At 35.4% G+C, this 18,998-nt stretch overlaps 1 protein-coding gene across 3 annotated transcripts; it reads left to right on the forward strand.

The window, feature by feature from the left end:
- Positions 1–9,832: 9,832 nt before the first annotated feature.
- LOC123523896 (omega-amidase NIT2-like) lies at positions 9,833–18,766 on the forward strand. Of its 3 annotated transcripts, none has more exons than XM_045301642.2 (10): positions 9,833–10,228; positions 11,523–11,588; positions 14,104–14,222; positions 14,440–14,560; positions 15,097–15,191; positions 15,617–15,710; positions 16,231–16,305; positions 17,368–17,545; positions 17,916–17,971; positions 18,179–18,766. In XM_045301642.2, exons 2-10 carry the CDS (start codon positions 11,579–11,581, stop codon positions 18,277–18,279), a joined length of 849 nt encoding a protein of 282 aa, XP_045157577.1. In that variant the 5' UTR covers positions 9,833–10,228; positions 11,523–11,578; the 3' UTR covers positions 18,280–18,766. The 3 variants fall into 3 exon arrangements, with proteins under 3 accessions (XP_045157577.1, XP_045157578.1, XP_053395416.1); XM_045301643.2 differs by lacking the exon at positions 9,833–10,228 and adding an exon at positions 10,313–10,625; XM_053539441.1 differs by lacking the exon at positions 9,833–10,228 and having other exon boundaries at positions 11,232–11,588.
- The last annotated feature ends 232 nt before the right edge of the window (positions 18,767–18,998 follow it).

Raw genomic sequence — 18,998 nt, forward strand, 5'->3', positions numbered from 1 at the left:
AAGCATTGTAAATACTGGAGGACGGATTGTTTTGAAATGTATTGATTCTCTCAGGTCCGAGATCAGCAATGTCCCTTTTCTGTTGGGAGTGTTAAACTAGTAAATGTCTTTTTTCGGTTGTTGTTTACAACAGTGTAACCATTTCCTTGCCATATTTCTATGTTCTTTGTGAATTTAATGACTAATTATGAACAGTGCAGACTATCATTATCAGACTGCATAGATGTGCATGTAGACATATACACACAATTACAAAACAACCATACATTTTGTAATAACTATTTGGCAAATATACATCAAACTATAATAACATAGGGAACAGAACTGAAACACATTTTTAACGTCACCAATTATAGCAGAGACGATCAGACTTTTGAGGAATACACATATAACTGATTACCGTGTTGCAAATTAAAATAGACTGTAATAGCCAAATCATTTGAGCATGAAATATTTTGATTTTGCTCTAGAATAGTAATAACTTTTACAGATTTACCGAGAGCTAAGTAATATTGTATTCGGCAATATAATAGATTCCTCTCTCAATAAATTTCCAAGTATCATAAATCATTGGAAAAGTCTTTTACTTCTTTTGATTATCAAAAGCATCTATCAAAGTTCTATTATTTTATTCCACTTCTTTGTGGTGATTAAAAATAACAAATATCTGAGCTTTTACTTCCCCTAAATTCTGAATTTTTTAGTACAGCTAATTTATTTGTGAATTCCATTGATGTAAAATCTTCAATGAAAAATCCGTCATCCAGCAATAAGAACACTGTCTCGTATATAAAGCATGCTTAGTTTATTGGTCATCGGGCACATCGTCTGCTCGAGTTTATTCTACACTAATCCTCTGCATTCAAAAAATCGATTAAGCCGAAATTCGTATATGTATTATTGTGGTTCCACTGGACGGAATTGTCTTCGACAATCCGTCCAAAAATGCATGAAGAGCAGTTATTGCATAATTATGTAACTAAATATAGTAACAAATTTGCACTTGTATATTAGCAGTGTGAGGCCGATATTAGTGTTCGCGTGAGCTGGTGTGCCTGATATCGATATCAGGCACACTTCAGGTGATATCAGACACACTTAAGGATGCGCAAAACATCCAGATTTTATACTTCCAGACAGGATGTCAAGTACAAACTGATGTTTATTTTTTTTAAAAAGAATGCATGGTATATTAACATTTTATTTTGCTTTGAGAAAAAAAAACAGACATTGCTTTGAGAAAAAAAACAACAGACATTCGATTTACTATAAAAAGTGATGAATATCAAGAACTGTATTAACATAAAAAGTTCAATCGGTTGGATTGCACCAAACTTGGTCTGTAGCATCCTTGTAAGGTCCTCTCCCAAGTTTGTTCAAAGGTTCAGCTTGACTAATTTTAGGGGCCGCAAGAGCTAAAAATGAAAGAACAAACTTTAAACAACTTCTCACAAACAGCTTGATGAATCATCACCAAACTTGGTCTGTAGTATCCTTGTGAGCAGGAAGGTCTAATACGTATATATCAGTTTCCAGTTGTGAGGTTCTGTCAAGGTCAGATTTATTCAAATGGTTCTGCTTGAACGATTTTAGGGGCCATCAGAGCTAAAAATAAAAACACCTGTAAATGACGTCTTCTCATCAACTGCTTGATGGATTGTCACCAAATTTTATATGTAGTATCCTTCTAAGACCCTCTCCTACATTTGTTCAAATAGTTCCGTTTGTCTGATTTTAAGGGCTACAAGAGCATAAAATAGAAAAACCTTTTATACTAAACAGTTGTTACCATTCCTGATTCAATGTGTATAGACATGACATATTACATATTATAAGAAAAGTACTTTATTCTGAAAAACACACCCTCTGAAATTGCCCAAGTGAAATGCTGTTTAGCAATTACGCGTATGTAGATATTTTCTAAATGAATAGATTTAAACCTGCAAATTCACAATCTTTATTCAATCATGGTACACACACCGAAACACGGACGGAACGACAGACTGGCTGATATTAACTGTAGTTAAAAACCAGTCTTAGGACCGGGAGGAACTCCGCGCAAGATGAATCTTATAAGCCGGTGCTAATGTGCGTAGGGCGGGGTTGCACATTTTATTATTTTGCTTAATCTCATGCTCCACCAAACCAAGTCTGCTATCATTTTGCTAGGTTGCGTCCTTTGACACACATTTTATTCTTTGTTGAAATTTTCTTTTTACAGGTGCAAAATGCATTCAGTTAGTTTTGCCTTAAACTTTTCTCGAAATGCCTTAGAGATATATTGCTTTCAGTCGGTTTTCTTGCTATCTATTACTTCTGTACTAAATCGTTAAATCGCATCTCCACAAGACAAAAAATGGGACTTATTTTCCGTTAGAATAAAATTGCGGTATATTCTTTTCTTGTGAGACACTTACGTACATATTAAGGTAGTTCTGCACGTGTGATAAACCGGAAGTAATGGCGTAAAGTCAATTTTCTGGAAAACGTAGAATAAAGCATGGGTTCGATAAACGGAAATGACAACCATTACGAATTAATTACAACTGGTGAGTAACTTTATTACAACAGCAACGTTAATATGAAAGTAGGTGCTACCTAAAAGGCAGAGCTCCCATGAAAAATCACCAGTGTCCGTTAAAAATTAAAGGAGTGGTGCTGGAAATATCTGGAATTATGGATTCGTTTAGGAAGTTTATGTTCTTTAGATCTATTAAAATTATTAATGATAATTCATAATTTCTGAATGCATGTTTTAGACTGCATCAAGATTAATTCTCGACATGTGAAAACTCTACAAATATTCTGTATATAATCAAAAGAAAGTTTGGTATAGATTAACATCTGCACCAAGATAAAGAAAAAAAAAACGTATTTGAATAATTTCTGTTATTCTTATTAAAACGCACTGCATCAACAATTTTACATAACTTATTATCATACTGGAAACCAGTCTGCTTCAAATTGAAAAGCTTGAACTTTGAAAATTTCAAACCCAACAGAATCTCATTAGGCCAATAGCCAAAGGAATTCTGTGTCTTTGCGTGTGAATGTTGGGCAATGAGGACTTAATGTAAAAAGTTAATGTTCCAATTCCAAATTTAATTACAATAGACTTTAATTATACAATATTTTCAAAACTCATAATAATACAAAAAAAAATGAAATAAAAAATAAAAATTAAAAAAAAAATCTGGTCCAGGTGAGATTCGAACTCACGACCTCTGGATTACAACGCGATCTCGCTAACCACTACACCATTGTGGAGTTATGACGTCATGAGACAAACATACATATATATAATATAGTTCAGTAATGGCAGCGTGACAAAAGTCATTTCAAACTGAAAATATTGTGTTTTATTTCTTTTTTTCTTCGTAGAAAATGTATTTAGCATTAATTTCTTATTATCAAACGCTCATTTGCATTTTTATTCAATATTCAAAGCAGTAAGCGAGACGCTTTTGTCAACCGTAAACAGTAAGCGTCTACTGACGTCTTTACTGATTAATTACTATGTGCATAGTGTACTTGAAAAAATCCGAACAACACCGATTCCAAAAAGTACCACGAATTTTCAACTCGATAGTATACACAGTTAAGATCTCTCTATTCATTTTATTTTTCATGCGTTTAACCGTAATGCGACGCTGTCGGCGCCGCTTCGCGGCGCCGGTAGCTCTGCTATTATCTTTCTAAAGATAAAATATGATATTGAAACATTTGACACCTTAAATAATTCCAAAAAGTGTCCAAAAATCAGCATCACTTTAATCATGGGCAAATATCTCAACTGAAACAAGCCCACGGACCTATAAATTTTATCCAAAATGAAATCGGCTCTTTGTGTGCCTGGTCCTTGGGTATGGCCTAGGAGAAGTTGTTATCTAAAGTGATAAGTCGGTCTTATTTTTCTTAAGGATATGTGATGCTGATCTGTCACAATTTCATACGGCTAAGCACTAACTGGCTTGTATCTTATCTCTTAAGGACAAGTAAAGCAAGCACATCATCTTCTCTAACTGTAAAAAAGAACGGATAGGCATGAAGTGACTCATTTGAACAAGATCAGAGGATCGTTCAAATCAAAGGTAGTGTTTCATATATCTCAGTTAAGCAAGCACAACAGTGTCACAATTGAACAAGATTGGACGTTCGTTCAAATTACATGTAGTGTCCCATAGTCAAGCAAGCACATTATCTTCTTTAGTTGTTAAAATAACGAACAGGCATGAAGTGTCTCAATGACACCGTTGAACAAGATAGATCCAACATTCGTTCAAAGCACATGTAGCGTCTGATATATCTCAGTCAAGCAAGCACATCATCTTAGCACGAAGTGTCTCAATTGTACGAGATCGGATGTTCGTTCAAATCAGTGACTCATTTATCTCAGTCAAGCATATCTCTCTCATGCAGTCTACAAACGATATCGTCTTAACTGATAAACTGACCAATGGCCTGCTACATGTCATGTCCACATCTCAAACGTAGGTCAAACACACTGTTCTACTATCTTTCTAACCAACAGTTATAGCCCCATTGTCTCAACAGTCGCTATTGAGTAGTTAGAATAGAATTTTGATGAAGTTGATATAGCAAGTTTATAAATCCGGACAGAACAGTTTGATTACTACATTACGAGTCTCTAATTGTAAAAAGAGCGAACAGGCATGAACTGTCTCAACTGCACAAGATTGGACATTCGTTCAAATCACATGTAGTGTCTCATATATATCTCAGTAATCTTCTCTAATGTGTAAAAAGAACGAACAGGCATGAAGTGTCTCCATTGAACAAGATCAAAACACATGTACTGTCTCATATATCTCAGTCAAGCAAGCATGTTGGTCAAAGACAACCGTATTACTAATAGGGGATTCCCCTCACAGACTATATAATCCTTGTAGAGTAGTTATGAATAGGAATTTTGATGAAGTTGATATTGCATGTTTATAAATCTGGACAGAACAGTTTGATTACTATATAACGAGTCCCTAATTGTAAGAAGAACGAACAGTAATCAATGATACCATTGCACAAGATCGGACATTCGTTCAAAGCACATGTAGTGTCTCGTATAGATGAAAATACAAGTCGCCCTTCTTACAGCGCGAAATGAAAAAGGGCGTTCATCTTCTCTAATGTGTAAAAAGAACGAACAGGCATGAAGTGTCTCCATTGAACAAGATCAAAACACATGTACTGTCTCATATATCTCAGTAGTAGTAGTAAGCATTTTGATGAAGTTGATATTGCATGTTTATAAATCTGGACAGAACAGTTTGATTACTACATTACGAGTCTCTAATTGTAAAAAGAACGAACAGGCATGACTTGATTTGAACGAACGTCCAACCTTGTTCATTGCTATGCTATCATTGAGACACTTGATGCCTGTTCGGTCTTTTTCACATTAGAGAACATGTACGCCCTTTTTCATTTCGCGCTGTAAGAAGAGCGACCTGCTTGACTTGTTCTTTTCAAGTATTAGTGACACTTGGTGTGATTTGTACGAACGTTCGGACTTAGTCAATGCTATCATTGAGACATTTGATGCCTGTCCGTTCTTTTTAACTTCATCAAAATTCCTATTCTTAACTACTCAACAACATCTGTGTCGTTGCTTGACTTGTCGTTTTCAACTATTTGAGACACTTGATGTGACTTGTACCAACGTTCGACCTTGGTCAAAGCTATCATTGAGACAATTGATACGTGTTCGTTTTTTCTACATTAGAGAAGAAGTCACCCCATGAAGCTGTGGCATCTCAAGGGTGACCTGCTTGACTTGTCGTTTTTCAAGTATTAGATACACTTGATGTGACTTGTACGAACGTTCGACCTTGGTCAATGCTATATGCTTGAGACATTTGATACGACGTTAAGTTTTTCATACATAAGAGAATCAGGGTCATCCTATGAAGCTGTGGCAAGTCAAGGATGACCTGCTTTTTCAAGTAAGTAGAGACTCTAGACTTGATTTTGAGACTTGTACGAACGTTCGACCTTGGTCAATGTTATATGCTTGTGACTTTTGATACGACGTTAGGTTTTGTCTACATTAGAGAATCAGGGTCACCCCATGAAGCTGTGGCATCTCAAGGGTGACCTGCTTGACTTGTCGTTTCTCAAGTATTAGAGACACTAGACTTGATTTCAACGAACGTTCGACCTTATTCAGTGCATGAATAATCTCGATTGAACATGATCGGACGTTGCGTTCCATAGTCCATGTTTGTTATCAATGAAGGCAACACGCATCTTTTATACCTGTGACAATTCAATTTACTCAAAAGTTATTTTTTGTCTGTGTTGCAGCTGTCTTTGTTTGCAAAATGAACGGACACTCATAATAGTACACCCCCATTTTATAGGGCGGGGGGGGGTCTTTTTCCAGTCCATTTCTCATCTTTTCCCGCACAAAAATATCTTTTCAACAACCTATTGTCATAGAAAAATCATTCATCTCAGTTCACATTTTATTTAAAACTCATTTTGGTTTTATTTAGCCATATTATAGGCTATATGTTTATTTACGGCAGTGAGAAGTTTCATTAAAATCTACATTGTAGAAAAAATCTATTCTCGAAATTGTTGTTAAAATTGTATTTTTCCCATAGACTCCCATTATGGAATCTTGTGCGGTCAAAATTTTTCAACTCAGTCTTATAAAAAGTCGTGCACATGACCCTATCATTTTTATTTGCCGAATTTTCGAAGTTTAATCAAATTCTACATTGAAGAAAGAAATGGATTCGAACCTGCAGGACTATATTAACAATATATACAGTTTTAAGACAACAAAACATCAACAAGAATATGCATAGAAATGTCATGTATAATTTTGAAATAAATGAAGTAAAACTTTAACTTCCACTGTGAAATGTGCAGATTTAAATATCAGATGACCATTGGAAGATAAGATTGAAATAGATGTTGAACAAACTCTCTGTGATGAAATAGTAACGTCAACACTGCTTCGTTCTTGGGAAGTAATGCAAATATCTATTACTCCATTATCTGCAAAACTACATTTATGTATGTATGGTGTCTCGTTAGGGTCATCGCCGCAAATTTTGAGCTCGAAACAACGCAAGAACGACACTATGATGTTGAAAAGTCGAAACTACGTTTTTGTCGTATCGATACGTTTATTTGTCGTTCTGACGTATTTGCGTGATGGCACGTTTGATACGACAATTACTGTGACAGGATCTTGGTTTTTCTCGTAGTCTCGTTTAGAGGCAGGTATCAAAACCAAAGCTACTTGATTAACTCTCAATTCAATAGACTACTTTGGACAAAACATGCTTATATTGTTTCCAAAATGGTTGGTAAGAAAGATGGCGTCCCATCAAGAAAGCGCATTTATGCATTCATCTAAACATATTCAAAGTTATCTTAAAAGTAGGAAAACCCATTTCAAAAATCCCGAGCATTTTTTTTTTTCGGTTACTGAAAAGAATACAACACTTAGCCACACTGCAATATCTGTATTACGTCTGTGTAGGCGTGGTTCCTATCATTCGCATCTATTTGCAGTAGAAACATATTTCAGTCACTTATTTCAATTCACAACATTTCACAAAGGAAATAGTTGCTGTTAGTACAAGATCTTCCCCACCACTCCCACCGTCCACCGTCTTTATCGTATACTTTGCAGTTATCCGATGATCCTGGTTCACCACTATGTCACGTGGAAAACGTGGTATCTTCTGAACCATACTCGTGCTTCCATTCACCATTCGGTAACGTTCTTGTTCCGTCTATCCATAGGTCACTTATAAAGGATAATTTCTGCAATGTTTCAGCAACATCTGCAGCTTTCAACTCACTATCAATATTGATCAAGCAATGTTTCAGCAACATCTGCAGCTTTCAACTCACTATCAATATTGATCAAATGTCCACCATCTTGGTGACAGTCTTCCTGTGCAGACTTCCATGACGTTTTTACAGTATTATTCAGTTTGATACAGAATCTGTTCTTTGTTAAAGTGTATTTACACGTTCCCTGGCATACTTTACTGTCAGTTTGAACTGTTTCTGCAGTCTTAGAGGGACAAATGCTCGAGCTTCTCTCGCAAGTTCTCGTGCGTGTACTTGCTCCAAATGTCCTGATCACGCGAGCCTAACATTGTGACCATTCCGTCCATTCAGTACATGTTTTCAATTTACAAAGTTCCGTCCCTAATATTTGCCGTTCGTCCGAAAGTCGTTTGTCAATATTTTGTTCCATTTTAACAAATGTTTCACCAATGAGAGTCAGTAACGTTTTATTCAGCACATTTCCCATTTTGATCAATTCTTTCCCATTTAAGTCTGTGTTAACAAGACTGTCTCCCACCGGAGTTGCCTGCACTCTATAATACTATGACTGTATCGTTATTGTAATTAATAAGATTTTGATTTTAACTATTTTCTAAACTTGAAATCATATTCATTTTCTTTAAAGTAGCTAGACTATAGTAAAGGCGAGACTAATTTAAGGGTCAGCGAGTTTAGATAAAGCATTACAAGTGCCACAGTGGTATCTATTCGGCGTGCGGACATTTATCACTATTATAAGATGTTACTGGATAGGTTTCCTTAAATATACCTTGTTAGAATATATTATATACTGATTCCACTAAGGTGGCATGAGAAATGGTCAGCAGTTGACACATCATCCTTTACGGTTTTGCTATATAACTCTTGTCTCATTGACAGACTGGAAAAAATGTGGGTTTAGAATGCTTAGTAGGTTAGGAGGTGAAGAGCACCTTAGCTAGGCAGCGCTTAAGCTGCAGAGCGCCTCAGCTTTCGAACAGAGCTGTAAGATGATGGGTGTCTCTCAGTTTTGGCATTTAAGATTCTAAATTATAATTATTTTTATCAAACTTATTTAATTTCAAAGGACTATTTTGGAACTATGGATAAATTAATTTAAGAAAGATAGAATTATTTATTTTAAATGTGCATCTAGAGAGAGAGATTTTATGTATTAATTAATTCAGGATGATGTGGGATTTGGAATGAATAAATCATATTTAAAGAACTTTGTACCTCATGTTTTTTATGTACTAAATAAAATCCACTATACGATCGACTAACGAACTATATATAAAACGGCTGATAGGGGTACAACTCCTGTGTTTATAATACTTAATCCTATCATTAAAAGGAAAACTGAAACTTTCCTTTCTGGTTTCATTTTAACTACAACTTTATCTTCGGGCTTTCCAGAGTAAATTGTAAATTATTCTGGATGTGAAGAACGCGCTTGTTTGGTACAATTGTTTCCAAGTTGGTTATTGTTACCTAGACATCTTTCATAACTTCAGTTTATCCTTTGTTTGGTTTAACATAATTATAAATGTTTTGAAAGCGATGTGGAAGTTAAATTGTTTCCTGTGTATTTATCATATATTCTTACTCATTGTTGTTGTTGTTTTGTTTGTGTGTGTGTGTGTCTGTGTGTGTGTGTGTGTGTTTTTTTTTTTTTTTTGTTTTTTTTTTTTGTTGTTGCTTTTTTGCTATTCCCAACACTTCTGGCATATAATGTGATGATTTAGTAAATGGAAATCTACTTTTTCTATACAAAACTGTGTCGTGAAAAATCATGACTGGACAATAGCTTTTGGATACCACTTGAACCACATAATGAATAAAGGGCGTTTATGTTTGATATGTAGATAAGTAATGTACTGTATACGTTGAAAATGAAGCAAGATAGGACCTCGCTTTGAATGTGAAAAAAAATAAGTAAAACCCTTAGATTTGAAGATGTACTCAGCAGCTTCATAATTCTGGCAGTGCGAGAGAGAGAGAGAGTATTATCACGAATTTAACATAATCATTTACATGAAAACAAAAACATTTCGAAAATGTTTCTTGATAAATAAATTTGATTTTCTATAACAGATTTAGATAAAAGTTTCAAGTTGACGCAGGAACCAGGCTCTTTTTTATTTAATTATTGTACTCAGTGAAGTAGATTTTTAATTCTATCAATTCTGGGAAAACTGTCTTTAACGTCAAGTACTTCAAGCCGATATACATCTCATATCTCCTCCGCTCGGAGAAAGCTCGGAGAATATCGATATTGAGTTTAGCTTCAGCATCTCTCACAAATGATAGTTTCTTAGGCTACAGGTGGAACTGAAAGATAGTACAGACGTGTTCACTGAAAATGTCAGAGGTTGGACAATTTTTTTCCTGGGAAATTCGCTCAGCAAATATTTAGGTAAGTGCTTTTATCTGTAATTTCACAGTTTGACATTGATGCACGTGAAAGTTTGAAAGAGCTGGATTCGTAGAAGGGGGTCGGAGTGACAGAAATATATTTCCTAGGAATTAGCATGCAAAAATAGGGTTTTGATGCTGATATTTATGGATATGTGTGAATGTGTAACTCTAACTGACTGCATGATTAGTTATGGACACAACAATGGCATACAAAAGATGATAAGCACCCTTGAGAATCCCTCATGATTTAGAGACGGTCAAATTTCTTACAAGCTCAAGAGGAATTCGGGGTTTGGTAGCAGATGTTTCAGGCTCTTGTCTCTGGACTTAATTTTCAATATTACCAAGAACAATCTTTCACACCTATATACATTATCAAGTTAGGAATTCATCAGGTACCTTTCTTGTATCAATAATACATCATTCTATTAGTTTGCAGCTGTAAAGGAGGGGAAGAAAACTCATTCAAGGATATTTTTGTATATCATATAAAAATATGTTTTATCTTTTCTACAATATAGAACTTTTGAAAAGTTTAAAAAAGCATAATAATACGAAGAGATATTTGCTTTTCTGATGACGGATTGGTAAAAAGTTGTTTTACATGAAATTGGTCAACTTTTAGAGTTGCTGAAATGGAAGTTAATATTTTCACAGATTTATGTGCTTTATAAAATCCGTAAAAATGTCCCCAATTACCCTAGAATCGCGCAGCAGAGTTGCTTTTGACCATGTGATGCTATATTACAGTATTTAATTAATTAAATCCAAGTAACATTCACGAGAACTGAAAAAAAGTATTAATTACAGTCATTGTTTCCATTTAAATTTGATATGAATGATACCGCTAAAAATATACGTATGCATGTATACGTACGCTATCCGTACATTTTCGTACATTAGTCACGCAAACAAATGTATATAATTATATGTGTAGACACTATATGTTAACAATTATCATTATGTACGTAGAACTGAAAGTCCGATTTACTTATTGTTTGTATATCTTCCTTATTACTCCGATGATGACCCTGTTGTGACATTTAACACATTTACAGTTATACATTATTATATTTTCACAGGCTTTGCTATGCATAATTATATAGCTAGTATATGTCATGCTGACGGTGTTTGCAGCCGTGTATAGGGACATAATTATTCAACATAGCTGACAATTTAAATTTTTGAGAAGAGACAAACTTTAAGTTTCCGTATACAGATAAATGGGTTTAAATTGTCTTTCATTCTAGACTTATTGGAATTAGGATTAACAAAGTGGTTTTCTATTTCAGAAGAAACGTTACATGTGGGACATTGAATCGAGTGTAACGTACTTCAGTTGTCTAAAATGACATCAAGTAAGTGTTATACATCATTTTCAATCAATTTCACGAGATTTATTTTCTGTGTTACCGAATATCTTGCATTTAAGATTCCCTGTTCCGCCACTGCACACTGATGCGAGGTATGGTAGTATATTGAAGTCGTCAATTGGTCCGTCCGTGACCACTGCCAGGAAACATATCAGGGATTTTCGAATTACATTGGGACTGATTTCTGCCAATTTCGTCATAGCATTCTGTCGCCCAGCCAAATAATGAATTAAAGAACAATGTTCTGCTGCTCTCTCCCCCCCCCCCCCCCCTCCTCTCTCTCTCTCTCTCTCTCTCTCTCTCTCTCTCTCTTCGTTCGTTTAGTGTCTCGTAATTGTTTCGCCCCCGCTATAACGACAGAACATTTCAGTATGAGTTTACAGCGTTTACGTTGTAGTTCTATCGCTCAAATTAAAACGACCGAACGAAAAATGCAGCCCAACACAAAGAAACGGCGACACTTGAGTACATGCGATACTGTCGTCGTTTCGCTGTGACGTTATATTTTATTAATTGGGTTTTTCGGCGCACCACGGCGCCAATTGGTTTTCCATCTCATTTACATCGAAATAGATACTGCAATCGCAGGGATACAAATAAACTAAGTGTTCAGACTGTATGATATAGGCTGAGATAAAAGAATGACACAAGGAAAAAAAATAAACACGAAAATATCGCCCTGACGCCCCACTGAAACGACTTTTTTTCTAATTTAACATTCTTTCGCCCACGAAAATATCATTCTGTTGTACTCGGGCACACATACAACGTCATAGTAAAAATAAAAGGAAGAGCTATAAGGACTTATTGACGTAAGTTGTCTTTTTAATACATCTCAAAGTCCTAAATATTCTCTCTCATGCCATCATAAATCGACGATAACTTTTAGAGGCCAAAGGTCCGAACAGTTTTGTTTCCCTTCTAAACTGCAAGATGGTATAATTTTCTTGAAACAAGAACCGCTTTTCATTAAATTTACAATTCATGCCATACTTAGGATCCATGCAACTTGTTATGTTTCATATGATAAAGAGAGTTCTCGCCGAGGTTTTCACCAACAAACCACATGTCATTTTGTCTTTAATTGTACATGTTGCAATGAAGTACATTTTTTTTTCTAGTATGTTGAACTGTTTACTGATTTTTTTTCTTTCATATGTCTATGAAATAATGTCGTTCAATAATTTTCTTGGACTTTTTATTCCTCTTCATTCCTTTTGTATTGCAGATAAAGTCCTATCCCGTTACCATGGCAACACGATGTTTAATCCAATTTCTTAATCATGCATTTGTTTGGGACATTAACTTGACGTATTATGGAAATACAATTATATGCTTGCACAAATTAGACCAGAAATTACAAGCTCATGTGAATCTTTGATTCTTTATCCACACAGGGCGCAAAATTTTAGCGATTCTGAAATTAGTTTTCAGACTAGTGTATATGATTAAACTTGGAGGGGGTGGGTGGGGGGCGGAGAGGGTAAGTATATAAGAGATGGCAATGAGCACGAGTCCCCAGTTGTAGTCAGCACAAAAAGCTCGAAAAAAAAAAAACAATATATAAAAACACGATAATCATTATAATGGCTTACAACTCGAAACCTCAAAACAACTTCCAGTATCGCACAGTCGACTCTTTACATCATCAACGGGGATCGCTCAAGTTAGCTTTAGTTAAATTCGAAGAATTTCCAGCAAAACTCACTGACACTTTGGGTTCAGATGGACCAGTCAGTCAGCTGTTATCCCCAGAACGAAACATAATGCCCATCGTGTTTTAGTTTATAGAGAGCATTGCTTATAAGCATTAAATGCACCTGACAAAGTTCTATTACATAAAAATGTCACCACTACCACCTACCGCATAAAACACACGTACATCTCTTCTCATGCCTCGGCATTTGACTATCTAACAAAATAGCAGGACCATTTGACAACTTCTAATACTATTATGTTGTAACATTGACTCTGTGCATTTGGAAATCGTATGAATTGTAGTATTTATGTTATGGTGCTATAATAGTGGTGTTTACACTTCTTGATTATTTTTGCTTGTGCTCATGTATGATGATATAGACCTACTTTTATTTGCAAAAGTTGCAAGGCAGCCATTTGTTTCCAAGTATATGTAGGACTGATCTCTCGTTTATACTTTTATCTTGGAAATGTCCGATGGCCTACTTTGTAAAAGTTTGCAAAAATAATTATTAACAAGTAACAAAATGTATTGATTTAAGTGTGACCATTATGTTAATGGGGTGAAGGCGAAACTCTTAAGTATGTATGTTATTGCTTCTTCGGTTAATTGGTGTTTTTTTGTATAAAATATGATGCTTTTCTTGGAAATTCATTGTTCTGTGTACTGATAACTTTTAGGCTTGTCGCTTACTTCTCAAAAATGTAGTTTACCGATTTGACAATGAAATGGTTGTTTGTTTTTCATACGTTTTTATCAGTGTGCAACTTACAATGGCTGTTTCTTTGCATTATTATCCAGGATTCAAACTGGCCCTTGTGCAGCTATTTGTAGAAAGATACAGAGAGAGAAATCTTGCCCAAGCGGCCAAACTCGTCAGAGAGGCTGCGAAAAATGGGGCCCGAGTTATCGCACTTCCTGTAAGTTACAATAAACCTATACCTTACTGTTTGTTATGCGCGAACTTGAATCTTGTATCTGGGTATACACCACTTATTGCTATGAATCTAAGTTAAAAATAATGTGTTAGACATAACGTTTGAAGTTGTTGTTTTTGTTTTTTTTTAATAGAAAAGAAAATGCGAGAACGCATGTGTAGATAAATTACTATTCATCTGTTATGACTAATGTTTACAGGAGTATTTCACTTGCTGGATGGATCCCGACTATTTTTGGGAGTACAGGGAGCCTCCGAATGGACCGTCGGCTCAGATGTTATCACAAGCAGCTAAGGAAAATAATGTGTATCTGTTCGGTGGTAAGTTTGACCTGAGTCCACTCATACACAGAATATATTACACGAAATCTGCCGAGTGAGTCCACACATAACCAACATAGAACAAGATTCTTATCATTCTAGAGCTGATACGAGACCCAGGTCTGACTGACACCTTGCTAGATTCCAACAACGAAAATTTGTAATGCGTAAATTTGTTATAACCGCATTTTTTAGAATGTAATAAATTACAATTATAACATTTAGATAAGTCTACATCTTAATGTAATTAATTTTCGTGTAATTATACATGTTGTTATAAACTGCATTCATTATTAACATGATAATATATAGTAGTATAATCAGAAAAAGGTATGTGTGGATAAGTTAATGAGCATATATATTCACATAATGGTAAAATACATATTTTCCATGCGCTTTATAATGCTTGTACTTACAATATGAGGGAAAATGATTGTGACATACAAAATGCATTTATTCCTTTGTATTTTTATCGACTTAAATTATCATAAAACGGAACTAAAACGTATAACAAGTACTATAGTTTCATTTTTCAGGAACTTTTCCCGAAGTTATTCCTGGCTCAAATAAACTGTACAACACATGCCAGATATACAACCCTCGTGGTGACCTCATGGCACGGTTTAGAAAGGTAAAGCCTGGTTCCAACTAAAGTTGTAACAAATAACAGCTGTGATGAGTAGTAATTGAGACATTTCAAATTCTGATTACTCATAAGTTCATAAGTAATTATCAGTAGATAAAGTAGTACACTTATTTCATATATGAGCCGTGCCATGGGAAAACCAACATAGTGGCTTTGCGACCAGCATCCGCGCAGTCTGGTCAGGATCCATGCTGTTCGCTAACAGTTTCTCCAATTCCAATAGGCTTTAAAAGCGAACAGCATGGAGCCTGACCAGACTGCGCGGATGCGCAGGCTGGTCTGGATCCATGCTGGTCGCACACCCACTATGTTGGTTTTCCCATGGCACGGCTCATATAACAATAATACTAACTTCCCGTTAAAAGACACAATTTATATATACAAAAAGGACATATGGTAACCTGTTACAGTTACACCTGTTTGATGTGGACCTGGGTCCCAGAATGAAGATAACCGAATCGGAATTAAACGAAGGGGGAGATTCGCTTACAACGGTAGATACTGGTACGTAAATGTACATGTGTAGGTTGTACACAAACGAGCATTCACTTCGATATTATTTTTTTTTCTTTTCGCTTAGACACGTATAAACCTCATTGGGACTCTTTTTCGACGAGTTGAAACCACATTGGGACTTCTAAGACGGGTATACCAGTCCTAGTACTATCTTCTTAATGCTAAGCGATGAAGCTACTAGTATACCATATTTCAAGTCTTTGATATGGCATGAACCCATAACCTCCCGCGTTGGAAGTGGGTGCGCCATTACTAGGTTACAAGCTGAAGTCCCTTTATAAACGTAGGGATTCATTAATTTTATTGTAACTGAATAGTTTGAAACTTTCAAATTTCCCTCCATTTTAGTTGGCCCTGAAGGAAAGTAAAGTAATCAAACCGAGCATTGCGCTATTCTGGAGATATAAATTGTTTATTCATTCACTATTTCATTACAGTCTAAGAGATCCATTTGATATCCCTTTAACATTAAGTACTTACTTAAAATAAGATTATGTTTTTCTTTCAGAATTTTGTAAAACTGGTTTTGGAGTCTGTATAGACTTGAGATATCCTGAAATAGCACGCTTGTACGGCAAAAAGGGTAACCAATTTTTTATATCTCTTCTCTATTCAGCACAATGTCATATCTCCGCTCGTTTAAAAATGTCACAAACTATGCTACACTTCACCATATTTCATGCGATCTTTCGACTTTATTCATATGCCAATAGATCCATTTAGTAGTGCATTTACATGTATCTTTTAGGTCTGGTTTTTTCTGTGAATATAGCAATGGAACTTCTTAGGTTTGCTTGTGACATATGGAATTAAAAGGACAATGATACGCTTGCAAGTTTTCATGTACATACAGAAAAAAACAGTTAATATGAAAGAAGAATGAGAAATCCACAGATAATTGCAAAACAAATCATTCAGATTTCTAGCATTCACTTTTGATTTGCAAATTGTGAGTCTTTAGTACGTTTGATATTTTTTTTATTTGCATGCTCTATATATCCTCAAAGAGCGGGGAAAAACTTTCTTCTTATAGATAGGATCACACTGGCCCGGATGGGCTTGATAGCATCCGTAACGCATCCGTAGAAATTCGTAAGTCATCCGGTGTATCCGTTCTGAAATCGAGGGCATCCGGAGACATGGGTTCGAAGTTTTGAACATGCTCACAATTTTGCCACGGATAATATATCCGTAAGGAATCCGTGATAAATCCGTAACAGTTCTGAAAAGATCGTTACAGATCTTAAAAGATCGTAACAGTCCGGAAGAAAATCACTGTTGTCGAAAAATACAAGCTATTACGGCTTTATTCCGGTTCTTATAAGGTTTATTAAGGTTCTGTTACGATTGCATTAGAGATTTATATCGTAACAAATTCGCAAAACCCTTTTATTTTCTTACACACCCGGAGCAGCCCGGGAATGGGAATCCGGAACTCATCATGGCCGCAAGTCCATCCGCGGCAGTGTGATTCTAGCTTAAGCCTGTAAATTCTCTACACTGAAAACAGAGATTAAGAGCCTTTGTAACTTTGTAAGTGAACATTCATTTATCAAAACTCTCTGTACAGCAAACACATTTTAGTTTCCCAGTAGGATGCACGGTTTTCTCGTGGAATTAAGCTTTGTTGTTTTGATATCAATAGGCTGTCATTTACTCACGTATATGGGCGGGTTTAGCATGAAGACTGGCCCTGACCACTGGGAGATCTTACAGAGGGTCCGAGCAGTGGATAACCAAATGTTTGTGGCTAGCGTAGGACCGGCAACTAACACTGAATCACCTTACGTTACGTATGGACACAGTGCAGTCGCAGACCCTTGGTAATAACATTACTGGCTGCGGTTATGTGTGTTTTAGCATGTGAAATTATTACACTAAACGTGCATTCATAAAAAGAAAAGAAAACGTTGACTATGATAATATTATGCCGGAATGATATGACTACACAAATATATACTGTAACCAGCATTGCAAAGTTCCACCAACTTGCTGCCTCTCTACTGGCTTGAAATTATCGAAAAATGATGACAGTCGAGTAAAGTGAAGTCTGTTTGTATACGCCAGCCGGATTTATATACGAATTTTTCGTTATTCATCTCAGATTTAATGTTTTATAATAGTTTGCTACATCCGGATTGTATATGACATCAATGTTCTATATATGTGTACTTGGTCTGTTGTTAATTACAGGGGTAACATAATTGCCAAAACTGGAGCTGATGAGGACATAGTCTACGCCGATATCGGTAAGTTTTTTACAAACCGATTAATTTATTTCAGCTTTTTCTATCAATCGTTTTAATCATATTAAATATCGGTTACTATTTCCTCACTCTTTTTCATTAAATATAAAAAAACAAACACTTTGCAGACATTTTGTCATTTTGTGGGAAAATGGACTGTTGTCATTTAATTGCAGTTTAGTAAACACAGTATATTCTGTACAATTTCAGATCTGGACCTGATCAAAGAGATTCGCCGAAAGATGCCGTTAGACAATATCCGCAGGAATGATCTTTATGACGTGGAGAACTTGATGGAAAAGCAAAGCTGAGTATCCAGTATATGGATATACGAGCTAAAAATCAAAAAAAGGATTAAAAATCCCCTGGTAGAAGCGGTCGCCGCTGAAGAAAATGCATTTTTCCAAAAGACGTATTCAAAAGCCTGGCAATCTTTAATGAAATTTTCTATATTCTCTATAAAAATACATTCTGAAGCTTGGAATTGGAACGCCATGAATTTTTATATGTTATATATTAGTGTAATCTTTCAAATGATAGGATTTTCCTCTGGAATAACAAGCTGATATGAAGTACCCCTGTGTCAGTTGATTGTCACGAACTTTGTCACGACTTAATAGACTGTAATAGATTTTGTCAAGCTTTGATCACGGTGCTTGTTGTCTACGTAAGATATATATTGTGTTATTTGCACTTCTATATGAATATTAAATACATGTCTTATATATTGTGTATAAACATTTTTATTTTGTATAATGTGTACAATGTTCATGTAAATAAAATAACGTATTTTATCTCGTTCCGTTTTTACTTTATGAATGTAGACGCCTTCAGATCTGACCGTATCTCAAAATAATTCGTGTTGTTTTTCTTTCTTTCTTTTTTTTCTTCTTTTTAACAGACTGGACTGTCCATAGTACTGTAATATTGTAAATATATGAAAAGATCGTGTAAATATCGAACATTTAAGGATTGGATATTCGAATATACGCATTTCTGACGAATATTCGAACGAAATTTGCTCATTTAA

This window comes from Mercenaria mercenaria, chromosome 3 (genome assembly GCF_021730395.1).
Source record: "Mercenaria mercenaria strain notata chromosome 3, MADL_Memer_1, whole genome shotgun sequence".
NCBI classification, from domain to species: Eukaryota; Metazoa; Mollusca; class Bivalvia; order Venerida; family Veneridae; genus Mercenaria; species Mercenaria mercenaria.

Excerpts from the sequence above, each read along its gene's own strand:
- LOC123523896 (XM_045301642.2), top strand. Across the intron at positions 14,561-15,096 it reads TAATGTGTATCTGTTCGGTG|GAACTTTTCCCGAAGTTATT; the intron begins GTAAGTTTGACC and ends TTCATTTTTCAG. Across the intron at positions 15,711-16,230 it reads GCTTACAACGGTAGATACTG|AATTTTGTAAAACTGGTTTT; the intron begins GTACGTAAATGT and ends TTTTTCTTTCAG.